Here is a 19,008-nt window from a genome sequence, read left to right on the forward strand (position 1 = left end):
CCCCCCGCTGGTCATAACATTATTTTTGTTGTTACTTCATAACTGTGATGTCGCTACTGTTATGAATTGTAATGTAAATATTTTAGAGAAAAAGGTTTGCCAAGGGGGTCATGACCTTCAGGTTGAGAACTGCTGCCCCAGGGGGAGGTGGAATGTGCAGCTGGGAGTGGCAGAGGAATGGTCACTGGGATAAAATGAAGCACTATTTGTTGAAGCACAATGAAAGTATGCAACTTCAGAAGGAAGATGCACATCCTGCATCTCATGACATTTAAAAATCCTACCAAGTTCTGCTCTTTATCCAACTATATATGCCTGTCACGCTTGTCATGAATAGGTGGGTATTAGAATTTTATGAGAAAACTGGGAAAATTTATATAACTAACATAAAAATTTCCAAAATAACTTAGAAGTATTTGTGTCTTAAGGTACTTTTGACCTTTAGAAAGGCATACTGCACTAGACACATCAATAAATGTATAAATGTTGAATATACATTCTATTTTCCCAAAGATGCTGATCAAAAATCTTGTCATATGTTGTCTCAATGATTAGTTGAAATGTCTCTGTGCATTTGATTAACTAACCATAAAAATATTGTATTTAAGGAATCTTTTTGGCCTAAGTGTGAGATTTTGTTTTCTGTAGCCAGTGATCTTTAGGCTTCCAGTTACATATCCATACCAATAACTATGGGCTAGTTATATGTTATAGTATACACCATCAGGAAAGAACATGAGGAGTTAAAGATAAATCAATGGGCATTTTAAAAACCACTTTTTATGTTTATATGTGTCTTAGGGTTTCTGTGGCTATGAAGAGACACCATGACCACAGCACCACTTACAAAGGAAAGCACTTCCTTGGGACTGGCTTACAGTTCAGAGCTTTAAAACATTGTCATCGTGGCAGGAAGCATGGCAGGACATAGGCAGACATGGTGCTGGAGAAGGAGCTGAGAGTTCTACACCCAGACTGGCAGACAGCAGGAAGAGAGTGAGACACTGGGCCTGGCTTGAGCATCTGAGACTTCAAATCCCACCTCCTGTGACACACTTCCTCCAACAAAACCACACCTCCTAATAGTGTCACTCCCTATAGGCCTATGGGGGCCATTTTCACTCAAACCACTACAGTGTGTATGTATGGTACTGGGTCTAAACCTAGTGCCTCATACATTGTACTGTGGAGGCCTTCCTTTTCTTCCTTCCTTCCTTCCTTTCTTCCTTCCTCCCCTTCCTTCCTTCCTTCCTTCCTTCCTCCCCTTCTTTCCTTCCTTCCTTCCTTCCTCCCCTTCCTTCCTTCCTTCTTTCCTTCCTTCCTGCCTGCCTGCCTGCCTGCCTTACCTTTCTTTCTTCTTTTTTTTTACTTAACATACAAAACATTGTTTTAGTTCATTGGAACAACAACAACAGTGAACTAGTTAAGTGTGATGTCATAATTCCATTTAGAAATATTTGCTGAAAATTGTAGCAGTTGCAAGTCTGCTGCTAAGGCCAATTTGTTTCACATTTGATTTGATAGCTCTCAAAGTCAGAGACTGAACTCCGTGCCATTGCTAGACCTGCATCCACCCCAAACTCAACTTTTATTATGTTAGGATAGGTAATTAAGACTGAGTAAGATTGGAGGATAATCTCTAATCTGGTACCGCTGGTCAGTTCCTTACAAGAAGAGGGAGGGACAGACATCAAGCAAAACGTCACTTGAGGACAGTAAGGAAAGGGATGACGTGCAAGCTTAGGAGTGACATCTCAGAACAACCAGCCCATCTGCATTCTGGAGTTATAGCTTGAGCTGTTGCCGCCTTCTCCTTCCACAGCGCTCGGTTACGGTGTACCTCCAGGATGAATACGCTCACAAACTCACGGATCTGATGAAGACTCACCAGCTCAGCCTCCAAACTCAGGCCTCCAAATCTCAATCCTAGGAATAAGTCTTGCAGAGACTTTTGTGGAACTTTAGTGAATAAGTTTCCCTATAAATTATTCATTCTTCAACTTAATTAAAAGTTGTTGCATTTTTATGTTCTTATCCCAAGGGTAAATAAACCACTTAAAAGATTGTGCCTGAGTTTTGTTTTGTTTTGTTTTTAAAAAATGCATCTATAAAAGTCTTAATGCAGACAAAAATCACCTAATTAGTAAGACACATCCAAGAATCGAATTTCAAAATATTTCTCAATATTTCTTTTCCAAAGCAACTGCTCTCTTGCAGTTCTTATTAGCATTGTTCTCTGTCCTGAAGTGATGGATTATGTGCAGATTTATTTTCATCTGATAAGAAGTATAGTGCGGACATGTAAATAGACAATAACAAATTGGGAACAGCTGCCTCTTTGTCAAATAGTGATGCAAAATTTCAAGTTTAACAACATCTAAAGCCTCTGTCCCAAGATCATCTGGGAGCATCAATAGGGATAAGACATATCCAGTTATTCTTCATGTCGTTACTAAGTATTACAAATAGTTTGTTGTGTGGTGATGTGTAGGATTTGTCAGATTAACTGTATCAGTGACTTTGTCATGTGCCATGCAGCCCCAGTCTCAAGATCTTCACTGAGTCCCTCTTCTATGATTACTTCAGTGAAGGATTCGTGGATGAGCCTGGCTACAGTCCCTTGCTGGGTTGCCTTCTTCCTCCCTTGTGGGGCTTCATTCCCACAGCTGCTGCAGAAAATGCTGTTTCCATTAAAGATGCAATGTATTATTAAGAATATCTCTATCCAGCTATTGGCATCCTTAGTAGCTCATCAGAACACAATTCTTTGCAGATTTCATTCCTGAACCTGGATGTGACCAGTCTTAATGATTTCAAGAGCATTTGAAACAGCTGTGTTTTTGTTCACTTTACATCAGATCTCCCACCAGGTCTAATTTGCTGTAATATCTATAGTCATGATATTCATTTCTTTTTGATTGTCCACAGCAATTTATATACCATCATCCCTTGTTATCCTGGAGAAGTGTTTCCAGGGTACCTCTGGAGTGCCCAGAGTCCATGGATAATTAATTCCTTATGTAAAATGGTGCAGTGTTTACATATATCCTATTTTATACACTTCCATATACTTTAAATCATATCTATATTGCTTATAGTACCTGATAAAGTGTAAATACTGCCACCTGCCATTAGCCAGCAGTGTTTAGGAGGAACAGTGACAAGGATGAAATGTTGTAGCATGTTCATTACCAACACAAACATTTTTCCCTGAATGTCTCTATTCGTGATTAGTAGAATCTGCTTATGTAAAACCCAAAGGCATGGGGAACCAAAGAACGCACTCTATCTTCTCACCATGTTGTTCTTCATTTAATTATTTCTACTCTACATATGTGTGCATGTGCATATGTAGAGGTGTACCTGAGTGTGGGTAGGTATGCATGTGTGTGTGAGTGCATGTGGAATCCAGAGGATAACCTCAGATGACATTCTTCAGACAGTGTCCACTTTGCTTTTATTGACAGGGTCTCTCTCTGGCCTGCAATTCATTATGTAAGCCAGGCTGCTTGCTGATGAGCCCCAGAGACTCACCTATCTCTGCCTCACAAGCACTAGCTTGTTCCACTATGCCCAACTGTTTTTACATAAGTTCTGAGACTCCAACACAGGTTCACCAGCTGTGTGACAAGCTAGCCAACTGAGTTGTCTTTGAGCCCTTCTACTGTTGTTGAATCAAACAGGGAGATACCTTCCCCCCACCAAAGGTATGTATTTTGTAAGACACTTAACCAAGTGAAAATTATTAAAGTATCATATTGACTATCACATGTCTTTAAACGTCATTGAAAAGAAAGAACCCAGTAGGTTTGCCTTTTGTCTGAAGGTCCTGCCGATCCTAAGCATTTAACCAGTACTCCAAGACACTTAAGATCAGGGTTTCACTAATAACAATGCACACGCATTGCCACTGAGTTAAATTAACTCTAATCTCTGCATTTGAAATAGGTTTATCATTACTCTTGAAGTCTTGATCAACTTACCAGATCTGATTGCCCTTACTCTCACCATGCTAGTGTGGCAGACAGTGAACTCTTTCAAAAGTAGGAACAATGTCAACTCTACTCTTTCCTAAGCTTTTCTAGGAAAAAGCTTTGCCTTCAGTTTAGAGGTCTCTTGTGTTTTGTTTGTTTGTTTGGTTGGTTGGTTTAGTTTTTTAGCTGAAATGGCAGCTATTCTAGTTTAAACCAAATAAAGTAGATAAAGTAAATCAAGTAGATCCTGTTGTAGTGCATCATAGTTGATTATAGGGAACTAGCACTTGTCAGTCCTACCAGCTCTTCTCGTAACGTTTGGCAAATAGGATTTAATTGACTGTTGGACACACTGACTAAATATGGGGCCTAGTTTAATCTAGATATTTGCAAAGCCACATTCTGTTTTTATGCATGTACAAGTGAAAAGAAGATTTGTAAATATTCTTTCCCATGCTTTCAGGAGCCTCTATGACCCACTCTGAAGAGCAGAATTCACAGTTCAAGCTGTGGACTCACAGCTACCCTGAGAATCTAGTCCCTGAACCTCTAGTCTAAGCTGTGGACTCACAACTACCTTGAGAATCTAGTCCCTGAACCTCTAGTCTAAGCTGTGGACTTACAACTACCCTGAGAATCTAGTCCCTGAACCTTTCTCTAGACTTGATCAGCCTGGTTTTTAGATGGATCTAAGGTTGGATCCCCATGAGTCTAAGTCAGCCAATTCCCCCAGTTACAGTGATCAGTTAAGGAGACACAAAGAAAATCAATTTGGAGCTGGGTGGTTCACACATAAAATCCCAGTACTGGGGAGGTAAAACAAGAAAATTGCCTGTTTAAGGCCAAAGAGTGAGATTCTGTCAAGAAAGGAAGAAAGAAAAAGAAAGAAAGGAAGGGAGGAAGGGAGGAAGAGAGGAAGGAAAAGAAGGAGGGAGGGGCAAAGAACAAAAACTCTACTTGGATTTTAAAAATATATCTTTTTTTTTTTGTTTTTTTTTTGTTTTTTTTTTTGTTTTTTTTCGAGACAGGGTTTCTCTGTGTAGCCCTGGCTGTCCTGGAACTCACTCTGTAGACCAGGCTGGCCTTGAACTCAGAAATCTGCCTTCCTCTGCCTCCCAAGTGCTGGGATTAAACGTATGTGCCACCACTGCTCGGCTTGACTCTGTTTGTTGATCATATAGCTATAATCAAGAACAATTATGTCTTAAGTATAAACAGAAAATAATAGTGTACAATAAAATGCCAAGACATTTTATTGGGAAAATATCTGAGGTTTTTTGATCTCCAGTTTTCTTATTGGAAGAAATCACTTTAAAAAGCTTTTGGTGTCTTGTAATAGTTATCTAAAAATACGGCATGTTGCAAGAGCTTGTGTCCCTGGCACATAGTACTGGGTACCATTTAGATGCAAGGCAGATCGATAAAATAATAATGGTTCTACCGTTTATAGAACCCTGCTTTCTATCTGCCAGGAACTTTTTACAACCTGTCACTTTAAATTGCATCAGCCCCTGAAGGGCATCATGACTGGCATTTGTCAGATACCAGAACCTAAGCTGGGAGAGAACAAAGGTTAGCAGCTGGTAAGTGCAACACTGGCATAGAAAGCCAGGTTGGCTTAACTTCAAACTTACTTACTTTCTACTACCTCTGAGCTGTTGTCAAGAAAAGGGCAAGCAAGAGATGCAGAGAAACTAATTTTCAGTTCTGAAAGCAATCAAAAGACTTTCGATAGAGGAACGGCCTTGCCAGTTTTGAGGGCACGCAGCGCAGTTACCAGAGGACAGAAGCAAGCCTTAGTACATCAGAGCTCATTTCTTCAGCCCTAGCACACTGACAGGCAAGGTAGCCGAGGGGGGCCATTTACGTCCTATTCATCTTGATCCAACAAGTAGCAAGGCATGCAACATCTGACTGGTGAGCTTCAAAGAATGTGTCACTCTCTCCGTGTTCTATTTCCTTTCTGTTTCAATAAAAGACCCTGACCAGAGCAACTTAGGGGGAGTGTATTTGGTCTCACAGATCACAGTCTATCACTGAGGAGAGTCAGGGCGGAAAGAGCCCCAAGTGGGAACTTGAAGCAGAAATCTGAGAGGGATGCTGCTTGAAGGCTTGCTTGTAGGCTCATGCATAGCTAGCTTTCTAGCCCAGGACCAGATGCCTACAGAATGGCGCCACCCACAGTGGGCTAGGTCCTCCAATATCAACTGTCGAGTCAATGCCTCCACAGACAGAAGCCCATCTAATAAGCAGTTCTCTTAGTTTTAGGCTATGTCAAGTTAACAATCAAAACTAACTAGGGCATCCCTCTTAAGTATAGAGGACAGCACGTTTTATTAATTAATTAATTAATTAATTAATTAATTAAGCTTTTCCATGCATCTGATTTTACACAAGCAGGTTTTCCAGGGAGATGTTTTGGACTCTGGGGTTTGATTCTGGGGTGCAACAGTAGCAGACCCATTGCAGCCCTGGTGGTTCTAAAGCCATGGCTAACATTCCAATTCGACCCGTAACAGAGTTTACATTCTGGTTCCCATCTGTGTAGCACTCTGGCTATCTCAATGTGAAATTTAGGCATAATTTTGAAACCTCCTAAAACTTCAGCAATAGGTACTCAGCAGACCTCGGTAGAAGATAAACTATGACAAGTTCAGAGCACACCATGAAGCCTGTGTGATGTGAGTTTCGGGGTGTGGGGTAAAGAAGGTGAAGACAAGACGATAAGGTTTGGCCACAGGGTGTAATGGAATGCTTACAGGGAAGGCAGAAAGGCTGAATTTGATGTGGGAGAAGAAAGTGGATGAAGTTTCTCAGTGGACAAAGACGTGGCAGGGTATCTAAACCCCAGAGCGAAAGAACATGGTGATTTTTTTTCAGTGCAGTCAAGAATGAGAATGCCTGAATCCCCCCTCTTCCAGTGGCTGCTTCATGAATTTCTGAGTAAGAACTGAGAGTTTGCAGTAGCAAAGTAGACCTGGGCACAGAACTGAAGGGCTGCATAGGAGATCTCTGTGAGAAACCGCTTAGGCTATTGGTGACAGCCCTCCTATGGGAAAAGCACAGGGAGTTTGGAAGCCAGCCTGAAAGTAATGAGCAACGCCTGAGCTGATGATGGAAAGTGGGAGTCGGCAACCTGATGCTGGGTCTGAAATGTGTCACACAGAGATTTATTCCTGGCCACCAGAGATAGGGAAGTCAGCGCAGGAAAGAGATGGGGGGATAGGCACCCTTACTATAGAGGCGACACACCTTTAAAGACCACTAGGGAAAGAAACATTGGTGGAGATCAGAGGCATAAATAGGGACTTTTCCAGAAATGGCAAGGGTGCTAACAGGAAATTGGTGAGGTGGAGAGGGATTAGAGTTCCTGGATTAGAGGGGAGCGTATAAAAACGTTGCAGAGCGGGGGGCACTTACTCCCTCTCTCTAGTAAACCCACAGTTGAATGCAAAGGAGCTTTCTGCTCACCAGCACATCTTGGGCTCCTGTGCCCACTTCCTTCTTGGGCTATAGTAACACTCTCACATCCTCTACTCTTCTTTTTCCCTTTCATCAATGGAAGGTAGCTCTGGGATGCTCAGGTTCGAATCCCAGCCCTGGCGTAGATGCCCACTGTGCTGTCCATCTGGTTGTCGCTGCAGTCCTCAGCTAGTTCCTTCTGTTACCCATCCCACCCCACCCCCACCCCCGCCGCTGCCGCAGACCAGCGCCCCTCCCGGGCGTGGGGTTTCTGTGGTTTCCTCCGCCTTTGTTTCAGGGTCCCCTGAGACACAGACACCCAGTGCCTTCTCTTGAGATATCTGAGGATTCTTGGTGGGGGTCTAGGAGAGGACCGGGATGCCTGCGGTGCATGGACGCTCCTGGGCTCCGGGCGGGGGCCGGGAGGAGGGAGCGCAGCCGGAGCCGCGCTGCAGAAGGGGAGGAGAATGGGGAGGAGCTGGGGGGCCGGCGGGCGGGGAAGGAGGGGTCTTAAGGGGCGGCGAGCCCAGGTCGGACTTCCTCGGAGCTTGGTGATCGGCGACGCACCCACCTTCGCCTCTAACTCGCTGCTGCCACCCTGCCCAGTGTCCTCCGGAGTCCCGGACCCGAGCACGGTGAGCGCGGTACAGAGGCTGGGTCGTTGCGGGCACCGAGGGTGCTGGGAGGAGGGAATGAATCTGCGGGACCCGAAGAAGTTTCTAGGATCTGAGCGGGGCCCAGCGCCTTCACTCTCACCCTCTTCTCTCTTCCGCAGATGTGGAAACGCTGGCTGGCGTTCGCGCTGGTGACCATCGCCCTGGTCCACGGCGAGGTAGGTGACCGGTCTCTGGGGTTTGCACCCCAGCGGTCGAGTGTGCACTCCAGGGATGCTCTCTGGTGGTGAAACTGAAGGTCCCCCATCCTTACAATAGAGCGGGATTCTGGCACGCTCGGAGCAGAAATTCTACCTAACAAACTTAGATCTCAATTCTTGAAGTAGTTTGGGCCATAAGCTGGAACCCCACCACGCCTAATATGGAGGGAGGCTGGGGAGTGGGGACAGGGAAGTGGGGAGAGGCTGGGCGGATAGGAGTAGAGGTGGCGGCCACAGCCGCCTCAGAGTTCAAAAAGGCGCCTTGAGTTCTGTTCACTTCAGAGGAAACGGAGAATAGTTAGGGACTTTTGCTTTCCAAGTCTTTCCTGGTAGGGGGAGATTTAAACGATTTTTTTTTTTTAACAGCAAAATGAAATTTCCTTTCTCCTTCACAGAGTGAACTGAGATTCCCTGAAATGTATTTTCTTCTTTGTAAAATGCCCTGGATTTTTGTTGTTGTCGTTATTATCTGGGCCCCAGAAGAGCCTTTTACAATCTAAATTTCCCCTTAAACTCAGTTGAGCAAGTGTGGGAATCTACTGCTCTACCCTTTGAGGGCCTCTGGTTTCCAGTTAAAACATGCAGTCCCTCTCCCCCCCCCCTCTCTCTCTCTCTCTGTCTCTCTCTCTCTCTCTCTCTCTGTTTCTCTCTCTCTCTCTCTCTCTCTCTCTCTCTCTCTCTCGTGTTTTTTTTTTTCAACTCCAGTGACCTTCCTGAGACACTACAAACAAACCAACAAACCCTTTGTGCACAAGCCCCTCCGTTAACTCAAAGGTTTATGGACAGAAAATAAACAATTCTAAATTCCCTGGGCTCCAGTCTCCAGAAAAGTGAGGTCAGAAACTAAACATTTGATAATTGTGGCAGGAAATGTGGAAAGAATTAAAACGCATGAGAGAGAAGAAATGGAATGCACATTACAAAAGAAATAGCTCCCTGGTGGGTGGTTTATAGCCCCTCCAAGTTTTTCTTTCACTTTACAGTTCAGCCCCACCCTTTGCATCACAGCTTGACTCTACTCCAGAATTCATAAATGTGTACAGTCTCCAGGACTTTAAACACACACACACTGTACTTGTGTGTGTTCCTTTAATTCACTAGATCATTGATTGAGGCTATTTTTACTCGCAGTGAAATAAACACAGCAAGTATTTATTAGGTAGCTACTACTTGTATTAAGATTCTACTTTAATCATAGGGGAACTGAGTCAGAGAAGTTTGTGTAACTTACAAAATAAGTTATAGTAGTGCAGGCAAGCAAACCCAAGCCACCTGGCTCCAGACCCCAGACGATTCATCACTACCCAGCCCCACTTGCAAACATGAAGGCTTAGAATTTTACCAAGTATTTTATATCGCTTAGATCCCTTCTACCATTTCTTTTAAAGCCTTTCAGCCCTGTGAGGTGGGCTTTGTTAGTTCCATTTTACAGAGCAGGTTACAAAGTTAAGAAAACTCGTGAAATTGTCCGTGTTCTAGAACTGATTAGCTCTGGAAAGTGGATCAGTATGCGACCAGCTCCCTCTACCTTTTAGGTATGCCTTGAGCCCCTCTTGCTCCTCAGCCATTTTCTTTGAGTGGAGGAAATAGCTCTGATTTTTTTTAACCCTGGTTAAAGAATACTCTTCCATCCTTGTGATGGCCCTCAAAACTGTTAGCTGGTTGTTCTCACCTTTAAACCCAACACTTTGGAAGCAAAGGCAGATAGATCTCTTTGAGTTCAAAGCTAGCCTGGTATACATAGTTAGTCTCAGAATAGCTAGAGCTACAGAGTGAGACCCTGTCTCAGATAATGGTGATTAAGGTGATGATTAGGTAGCAGGGGTGGCACACGCCTTTGTTCCCAGCATTAAGGAGGCAGAGGCAGCTGGATCTCTGTGAGTTCAAGACTAGCCTGGTCTACAAAGAGAGTTCCAGGGCAGCCAGGGCTACACAGAGAAAGCCTGTCTTGAAAAACCAAACAAACAAAAAAATAATTAATTAATCAGTCAATTAAAAAGAGAGCCACTCTTCTGTGATGGATGACATGAATTCTTGGTTAATTTCACAGCCAGCTTAGGAATTGCCAACTACTTTGTGAAAAGACAGAACCACTTGCCAAAGTAAGGAGTGTGGGGTCTGTGTCTCATCAGCATGAGACTGTGAGTCCCAAGGTCTGGGATCTGTTCTAGGTAACCTGCTCCTCACTCCTTATCCCACTGCATAGCATAGCAGAGAACAGCTCACCCCAGGTAGTAAGGCCCCTCACTGCAGCTTCCTGCTGGAGCTCTATGGTAGAACATTCAGTTCCCAGGAAAATCTGCAGGGAAAGTGGCAAAGTGCTGAGGCATGAAAACCAGGGGAGCTGGTGCAGAAAAGAGGCCGTGAATCAGGACAGGAGGGATCACAGATGGGAGCCAGGACTGTACCACATTTCATGACTCTACTTTATTAAGGGTTATTATCTTTTAATCAACCAAGCCTTTGTTGTCTGACCTTGCAGATAACACTTGGCAAGTTTTACTGCACGTGTTAAATACTACATCTTTACTCATGGATGAGAAAAAAGGAAATTAACCCTCTCCATGGGAAGACGTGACTTGGAATACATTTTAAACACTATATAGTTGCAGTTAATGATGCTTGCAGTAGAAATTTTTTTTCTCCTTGTTAACTATAAGGACATTCAGCAAACACTCAAATATGGTATTTCTAGTCTTTTGGCAGGAGTCCATTTTAGTAAAATTTAGATCTGCTACATTGTGCAAATATTGTTGAACTCTCAAAAAAAAAAAAAAGATGTTTGAAGATAAAGAGAATTTTCTTGGTGCTCTTTGCTTTAATAATCAAACCCAAAGACTTATTTCACTTTTTTAAAGCCTCGATTGTTTTACAAATCCTGTTGGTTTTTGGAAAAAAAAAAAAAAAAACAACAACAACAACAACCCAAAGCCTTTGGAGTCAGCTTTGGACATCAGGGCTGTTCCTTCTTGGGAGAGGTGGCTGGGATGTTCTTAATGCTAGTGTGTAAATTCTGTTTGGGAAGATTTGAGAAACTGCTACTAAATCTCACTAAGGGGAAGTAGTATTACATTGTTTCCGTATTTTCACTGATACCTGCCACCTCAGAGTAACATTTTGTGTTTGCTGCCTTGACAGTTTCTCTACCTCCAGGGGATCCCTGCAGTCAGCCTCCATCAGAATGATGCCCCACCCATGTGAGCACACACCCATGTGCTCTTCAGAGCTCTGAGCACTGCTCTAGATACCCACATATTGGATAGGACTATGCTCCAGTTGGTGAAGCAGCAGAGGGAAGGCTTCTACTAATATTTATCCCCTGGCCTGCTCTTTCTTTCCATACTCCTCCTACTGAAAATGACCACATTTTTTTTTTTTGAAATTATGCAGTTGGGGCTCAGGGGTGGTATAGAGAATTCCAGATATAAGTTTGTGTGCCCCTGGAGTCCTGAGGAATTAATTTAGTTCTTCTGACATGACAGGCTAGAGGAGACAGCCCAACTGCCTGCTTCAAGAGGACAATCTTAGTAAGTGTCCAAGTGCTCCCTATGTGCACTGGCTTAGTTTTACTCTGCATTCTGGCTCTAGAAATTCATTATTATAAATTACATATACAAGGGACAGATTTACAGAGGAGATCATTCATTCCACCGAGGAATCCACACTTGAGCCGTGAGCTGGGAATGTGTCTCTTGAGACAGTTGTGTGGAGAAGCAGTAACAGCTCCACAGACAGATGTGCTGTGCTTAGCTGTTAGGCATACCATGCTAGCAGACTGTCAGGGATTTGTCCCTAGGAAGCCACACTGCTTAATGTCATTTACACCTCCTCACGTGCGTGCATGTAATTAACTATTAGGCTGGGAAGGGTTGGAAGTGCCTCTGCATTCTATAGAATTGTTCATGAGCCTACAGTGTAACCCACACGCCCCAACTACAGCTTCAGAGAACTTGCAGTTTATACATTATCCAGCAAAAAATAATCTCCTGTTTACCCGGTAGCAAATAAACTACTTGCTGTGATTCTGAAAGCACCATTGGGAATTGAGACGTTAAAACATAGCTGGATACCACTGAATAGCCAAAACAGATGGGCAAGCACCTGGCAGATGAAGGTGCTGCTGTTTTCAATGTCTTTGGAAGGTGGACGCATTATAGTTCCTATCAAAGTGAACTGGGTGACAGGAAGCTTAGGCGAACAAGTTGAAAGACTGTAGTAGGAAGTGGCTGTAGGGATTATGACTGAGGTGGATATAAGGATATAAGAAGTGTTTTGGGGGTTGGAGAGATGGCTCAGAGGTTAAGAACACTGACTGCTCTTCCAGAGGTCCTGAGTTCAATTCCCAGCAACCACATGGTGGCTCACAACCATCTGTAATGGGATCTCATGCCCTCTTCTGGTGTGTCTAAAGACAGATACAGTGTACTCTCTTACAGTGTACTCTCTCTCTCTCTCTCTCATATATATATATATATATATATACATATATATATATATATATATATATATATATATAATAAAATCTTTTAAAAAAAAAGAAGAAGAAGTGGTTGGCTAGACAGCAGCACAAGCCTGGGCAAGAATTAAAAATAAAAGATAAGCTGTAAATCCCCAGGGCCTCATTGATGGATTGGAAGTGTGATGGTTTCTTTTTTTTTCTCCTTTCCACATAACTGGGCATCCAGAAGAACACTTCGAATAAGCATCTATTTTATTGACTTTATAATACCAGCTGTTATATTTTTAAGAAAAATTAAGTGTGTTAATTCTGTAAGTCAGATGAAGAGTGACCTTGGAGGTTAAATACATACACCTTCCCAGGCTGCCCAACTCCAAACCCTGTGTCTTTGGCAATGATGTTTTCTCCGTGAGTGAACCACACAGGGCACAGAACTCCCCTTCGCTGTTTCCATTAGGCATAGCATTGTCTGTCCCAGGCCAAGAATGCTCTGCACATATACACAGAGAAGAATCCAGCATGGTGTGCAAGGCTTGGTTTCCTTGCTGTTTCCTTGCAGCCTACTGCTGGGTCAGGAGCATTAAGTGCTAACAAATGTACATTAGGATAACATTATTAGCAAGTGAACTCAAGGACGACCTGATCAACATAGAAAGCTCTAGACCAGCTACACCTACATAATAAGACCCAGTTTCGAAAATATTTTTTTTTTCTGTTATGTTGACCTAGGTCCTTCCATAATTTTGAAAATTCTCTTTTTGTTTTTAAAGATTTATTTATTTTATTTTATGTTTATGAATATTCTGCCCGCATGTATAGACATACATGTGTATCCCCTGTGTACTTTTTCTCCTTGGAAGTCAGAAAAGGATACATGTCCCCTGGAATAGGAGTTAAAGATGGTTGTAATTTGCCATGTGGGTGCTGGGAATCAAACCTGGGTCTTCTACAAGAAGACGTGCTCTTAACCTCTGAGCCATCTCTCCAGCTCTCAAAATTTCTCTATGTTAATAAAACTCATACATCTACAACATATAGCTGGATGACCTTTTATACCAGGACATTCTCAGGTAGCCACTCCCCTGTGAAGACAGAGGAAGCTGGTGAAGAAAGGCTCTGAGTTCAAGGCAGAAAAGTCACATAGTGGGACCATGTGTCAAAGGGTTTGTCCCAGCATTCATTTCATCATTCCTTGGTGAGCAGAGATTTTCTTATAATCAGTCTTTTGGTGTCTAGTGACATGTGGCAGATTCTTAGTCCATGTTTTAGCAATAATGAATTTTTACAAATCAATGAAAAGGTCTTGCAGTTTAGATGTTATGTAAGTATTTGGATGTGTAGCTAATTGTTATATTTAAGGAGTGTCTTCATAAGATGCCAATCATGTTATTTAGAAGAGCTGTAAGATTAGAACTGTCCAGACATCTAGTTGAAGAATGGAGGGCACAGCCATGGGTACCATTCTGGGCTGTGTTAGAAAACCTTATCCATAGGGGTAATTTTATTCTTTGTTCCAGTTTTTTCTGTATTTTATAAACTTTTTTGAATGTATCTTAGCTTCATGTCACATGAAAACACAATACTAACTTTTTTCTCAGGGCATGTGACCTGTGTGTATGGGTCAATATTGACATGTGTGTGGATTCTTAATGGGGCATCATGGGTATGTATGTAAATGTATGTGGAGACCCAAGGTTGATGCTAGATGCTTTCCTCTATCCTTCTCCACCTCATTAGTCAAGGAATCTCAGTTACACCCAGAGCTCAGAGATATGATTAGACAGTGATCCTACTCTAAGGGTTCCCTGTCTCTGCCTTCAAAGTACAGGGCTTTAGGGAGACCGCCATGCCTGTCCAGCATTTATGTGCGTTCTGGGCATCTGAATTCCATTTCTCACATTTGTACGGGCAGTGCTTTTCCACTGAGCTATCTCCCCAGCCCAGCATTAACTTTTTCTTTAAAGTGACATTAGGAAGACAAATTCTTCTTGTAAAAGGAAACAGTCACAGGAATCCTCATGACAATGAAATATCAAAAGAATAGATGTAACAGGGAATATGGACAATATGGAAGGCGAGGTTCAACAACTAGTGGGTCTTTCAGAGAATTAATCAAGTCAGTAGTAGTATGTGATGATCTTATTAAACACCATAGGCAATGAAAATAAGTACCTGCCAACACTGGAGCAAATGGCCTGCTGAGATAGTGTGAACAAAGCATGTGAACAGTTCCTACATTCACCTACCCATGACAGACATGACTAATCAATTACAGACTTCTATCCTACAAAATTCAGAGGAGATTTGAAAATCTCATTCAACAATACTCCTTGTAGCCATTAGCAATCCTGTGTGAGATGAAAGCTATTTGTCATTTCTGCTGGAATACTCAATCTGGTTTGGCAAGCACTGACAATTTTTAGCTGAAATTAGGATAGTTAGATGGAAGAGCTCAGAATGGTATGACTGACATAGACAACGGAGAGAAGAGCTGCTAGAACTGATGTTGAAAGTCTCTCTCAGGAGAAGCCATATTACCAGTTTTGGGCCCAAGTATCTAAGTAAAACCAACCCTTTCATGTTGGCCATCAGTGAGGACACAGCAGTGAGCCGCTTCTTGGCTGAAGTAATGAAATGCACCCTTGCCCTATCTAAGACTGGACGAGCCGCTGCTATCACAGAAAGCAGCTTCTACATTAGCAGAGTCTGGCAGTAACTTGCTAATAGACCGCCCTCTAGGTAGTTGGAGTACAAAGTATAGTCCATACATTTGCATTTTCTGCTTTGGTTGAAAGATTTCCTTGTAATCTCCTCATGTACTTTTTGTGTCCTCATTTGGAAGTAATCACTCTTACGCTATCCTCAGGATTAAGCTAAACTTATGATGAATGGTATGTCCTCTGAATAGTGTGCCAGGCACTATTTGTGACCAATCAGGCCATCGCCAGATGAACCATGTGACACATGGTAAAAGCTATGTTGTGTTGCAGGCACGTGTGTGTTTGTGTGTCTATGTGTGTCTCTCTGTGTGTGTGTGTGCATGTGTATGTGTGTGCATGTGCATGTGTGTGATGGGATATTTGAATACATGTAGGGAAAGTGACTTTTTCTCCTTTCTTGTTTGCAAAATTAAAGCCCTGAGTCTAAGGAAAGAATTGTCTTCCCCCAGTCTTTCATTGATCCTTCATTGATACTTAATAAATATGACTTATTAATCTGCAGAAGCCTCAGGCATTACCTCATGGTCCTTCCTGGGTTGTGATATCAGTCACTTTACACACTTCCTTCCATTAGCAGCAGCGTGAGACAGGTCTTCCTGGAGGTGCTTCCTGCATCAGCCCCGTATACAGCCCAAATGGCTCTGGCCATTAGGGATGTCAGGAATGAGCAACCCACTCTCATCTCTTACATCTGATTTAGAAAATTCTGAGTTGCAGCAGTGGGATGGGTGGCACCTGCCCACCCAGAATTCCAGGAGCTGCTCCTGGGCAGCTGGGATCGTTTCTGCCTGCTGATGTCTTTTCTGTCAGTGTGACCACTGTGGCAGCATCCTGTACAGAACTTTATCTGAAATGGTGTCTCTTCTGGGTTCTGACATTTTCCTGCTTTCTTCTCATTCTGAGGTTCCCGACATCTCCCTCTTCATTGTCTCTTGTTCTTCGCCCCGGTATCTCCAAGTCTGTTTTGTTTGCTTGTTCATCTGTTTTTAGTTACACTAAAGCATGAACCCTAGGCCTAGCTCAACCTCACCAAGAGCTCCACCACTGAGCATGTCCCCCAGCCCTTACAGCAGAATCTTGCTGTGTGCCTCAGGCTGGCCTTGAATTTGCAATGCTCCTGCCTCTGCATTGAGTACTGAGATGACAGGCTGGTGCCACACTGCATGGCCCCCAAGCTCTGTCTTTTACATAGACTCTTTTACAGAGCGCTTTTGTTATTGAGTGACAGTGACCGTGTGGAGCAATGAGACAGTCCACGATATAGAATAGAGGTCCTGAAACGTATTTCTTGACTGTCAGGAATACAGAACCTGGTGCTCTGAAGGAAAACTTTGTGTCCTGCTAAGAAAGCGTTGCTCCACCCGGAGCCCAGCCTGACTCCAGCTTCATGTGCTCACAGCCACAGATTCCCACCACACTCCTCCCTGCCACACTCCCCCTCTCTCTCCTCATCCTTATTGTCTAGCCTTTCCTCTCACATTCTTTCCACTGCCCTTCTAGACATCAGCATGAAGTGCATGTGCTGATAGGGGCTGATGGAATACATACAAACCTCCCACTTGTCTTCACACAGTTTAAACTCACAAACCCTGATGTGCTCCTCTATATCACACCTCTGAAACAATTTGTTTTCTCAAACTCAGCTAGATAGAGGAAAGCCAAAGGAATCACACACGTGTGCTCCCCGTGGGGCACTAAGTTAGAGCTGGTGGAAAATGTACTCTCCAGAGCTTTTGGTCTCGTGCAGTGTTTCTCAACCTGTGGGTCCCAAATGACCCTTCCACAATGCTAAGACCACGGAAAACGCAGATATTTACATTATGATTCATAACAATGGCAAAATTACAGTTATGAAGTAGCAATGAAATAATTCTATGATCGGGGGGGTGTCACTACAACATGAAGAACTATGTTAAGGGGTCCCAGTGTTAGGAACATGGAGAACCTCTGGTCTAATAGGAGAAGTAGGCAGGGAAGATCATGGCCTCAGAACTATCCAGTGTGAGAAACAGTGGGACAGGACTGAGAGTCTACCCTGGGCTGAGGTCCAGGAAAGTCTTTCAGAACAAGTAGCCTTCAGCTGAGCTTGGAAAGGGACCTACAGTGTAGCACAGGCAGAAAGAGAGCTATTTAATCCTCCAAATGGAGAAGTGACTATTATAAGGCTCATTTTACCCATGAAGAAACTATTCAGTTACTTCACATCGGCTACCTAACCAATAGCAGAGCCAGGATGTAAAACCCAAGGTTTGATATCCCAAAGTCAAAGCTCAGTGGTTCGTGCCCCTGTGTCTGATTTCTAGAAGCCAGACTCTGAAAACACACCAACAGTGTTGCTTCAGCACTGTATAGTCCTAGTCACTAACAGGCACATCCATGCTAAAGGGCTTTAGTACCTGAGCTAATACTTCAGCCTTGCCTGCTCCAATCACATGATCGCCACTTGTATCCAGCCCCAGCTGCTTCTCTGGCATGTGCGGAACTGCAGTTATTATTTGGGAACATTGGCATCTAATGGCCAGCGACTCCGGAGATGTTTTAAGGCAGTTTCTGTGACCTTGAAATGTATTCACAACCATTTCATACTATGGAAGGCCAAACTGCAGAATGGCTCTAAACTCCGATCTGATTGCTTAGTATGGCTGTGTCATGCACAGATGCCCGGCTGAGGGGCCGGTGGGGCCAATCCCACCCTGTATTACATTCATAAAGCCATGCACCCTGCCACAGGGCCCCTCTGCCACTCAGAAGAAAAGACCCCTTTTGCCACCAGCTTAGATTAGCAAAGCTTCCCAGAGCTAACCTTCCCCCTGAGTCATAAGCCTTTTGAACTGTGGCTTCCATTTCTCTGTCTGCACATTTCAATCAGCTAGTTTCATCAGAGTCTCGAGGCCTCTGAGTCAAAAGCTAGTTCTTCTTAACGAACAAGCTAAAATAACGCAACTGGAGCATCTTCTTTTAAAAACATGGTCCTTCGACCCTAAGGTGTGCGTCTTTTGGGTGTTACTTCAATTTGGATGGGGAACTGTGAGTTCTCAAGAACCAAAAAGATCACCCCTAGTCCCCCATGATGGATGGATTAATAGAACTTCCCTTAGCCTATAGCTGGATTCCAGCTCCTGGGACAAAATGTCTTTAGATAGAGCAAGTCCCAAGCCTGGAGCCTGTCAGAAGTTGTGTCCTGTGTTTGCATTAGCTGAACAAAGAGCTGCAGGCTTTCTGGCCCGGCTTCCCTCCCTCATTCGCCCCTGCACTGGGAGAGGCCAGCTAAAGTCTAGACAGCGGCGGCTGCTTGGCACTGTGCCTTCCCAGCAGCCTGCGGGGCTCTGCGGCCCTGACTCCCTCAGCACTGCTCACTCTGGTTCCTTTCCTTACTCATTTCCTGCTTTTCTCAAAGTCAGCCCCGAGTTGTCTTGGGGGACTGGCATGGACCCACACACGTCAGAAGCAAGTGAGTGAATTATGAGCCTGCCCAGGATTCGACTGCTTTGTGAACTGAGAAGTTACAGCCACCACCAC

General features: G+C 43.6%; 1 protein-coding gene across 1 annotated transcript in view; it reads left to right on the forward strand.

Annotated features, from left to right (window-relative positions):
• The first annotated feature begins 7,888 nt into the window (after window positions 1-7,888).
• Fstl1 (follistatin like 1) overlaps window positions 7,889-19,008 on the forward strand; it is a 54,419-nt gene continuing 43,299 nt past the window's right edge. The window contains exons 1-2 of the mRNA XM_031363848.1: window positions 7,889-8,071; window positions 8,212-8,268. Coding sequence (XP_031219708.1) covers window positions 7,904-8,071; window positions 8,212-8,268 — 225 coding nt within the window. The 5' untranslated portion in view covers window positions 7,889-7,903. The remainder of the gene's footprint in view (window positions 8,072-8,211; window positions 8,269-19,008) is intronic.

Source organism: Mastomys coucha, unplaced genomic scaffold, assembly GCF_008632895.1.
Source record: "Mastomys coucha isolate ucsf_1 unplaced genomic scaffold, UCSF_Mcou_1 pScaffold12, whole genome shotgun sequence".
NCBI classification, from domain to species: domain Eukaryota; kingdom Metazoa; phylum Chordata; class Mammalia; order Rodentia; family Muridae; genus Mastomys; species Mastomys coucha.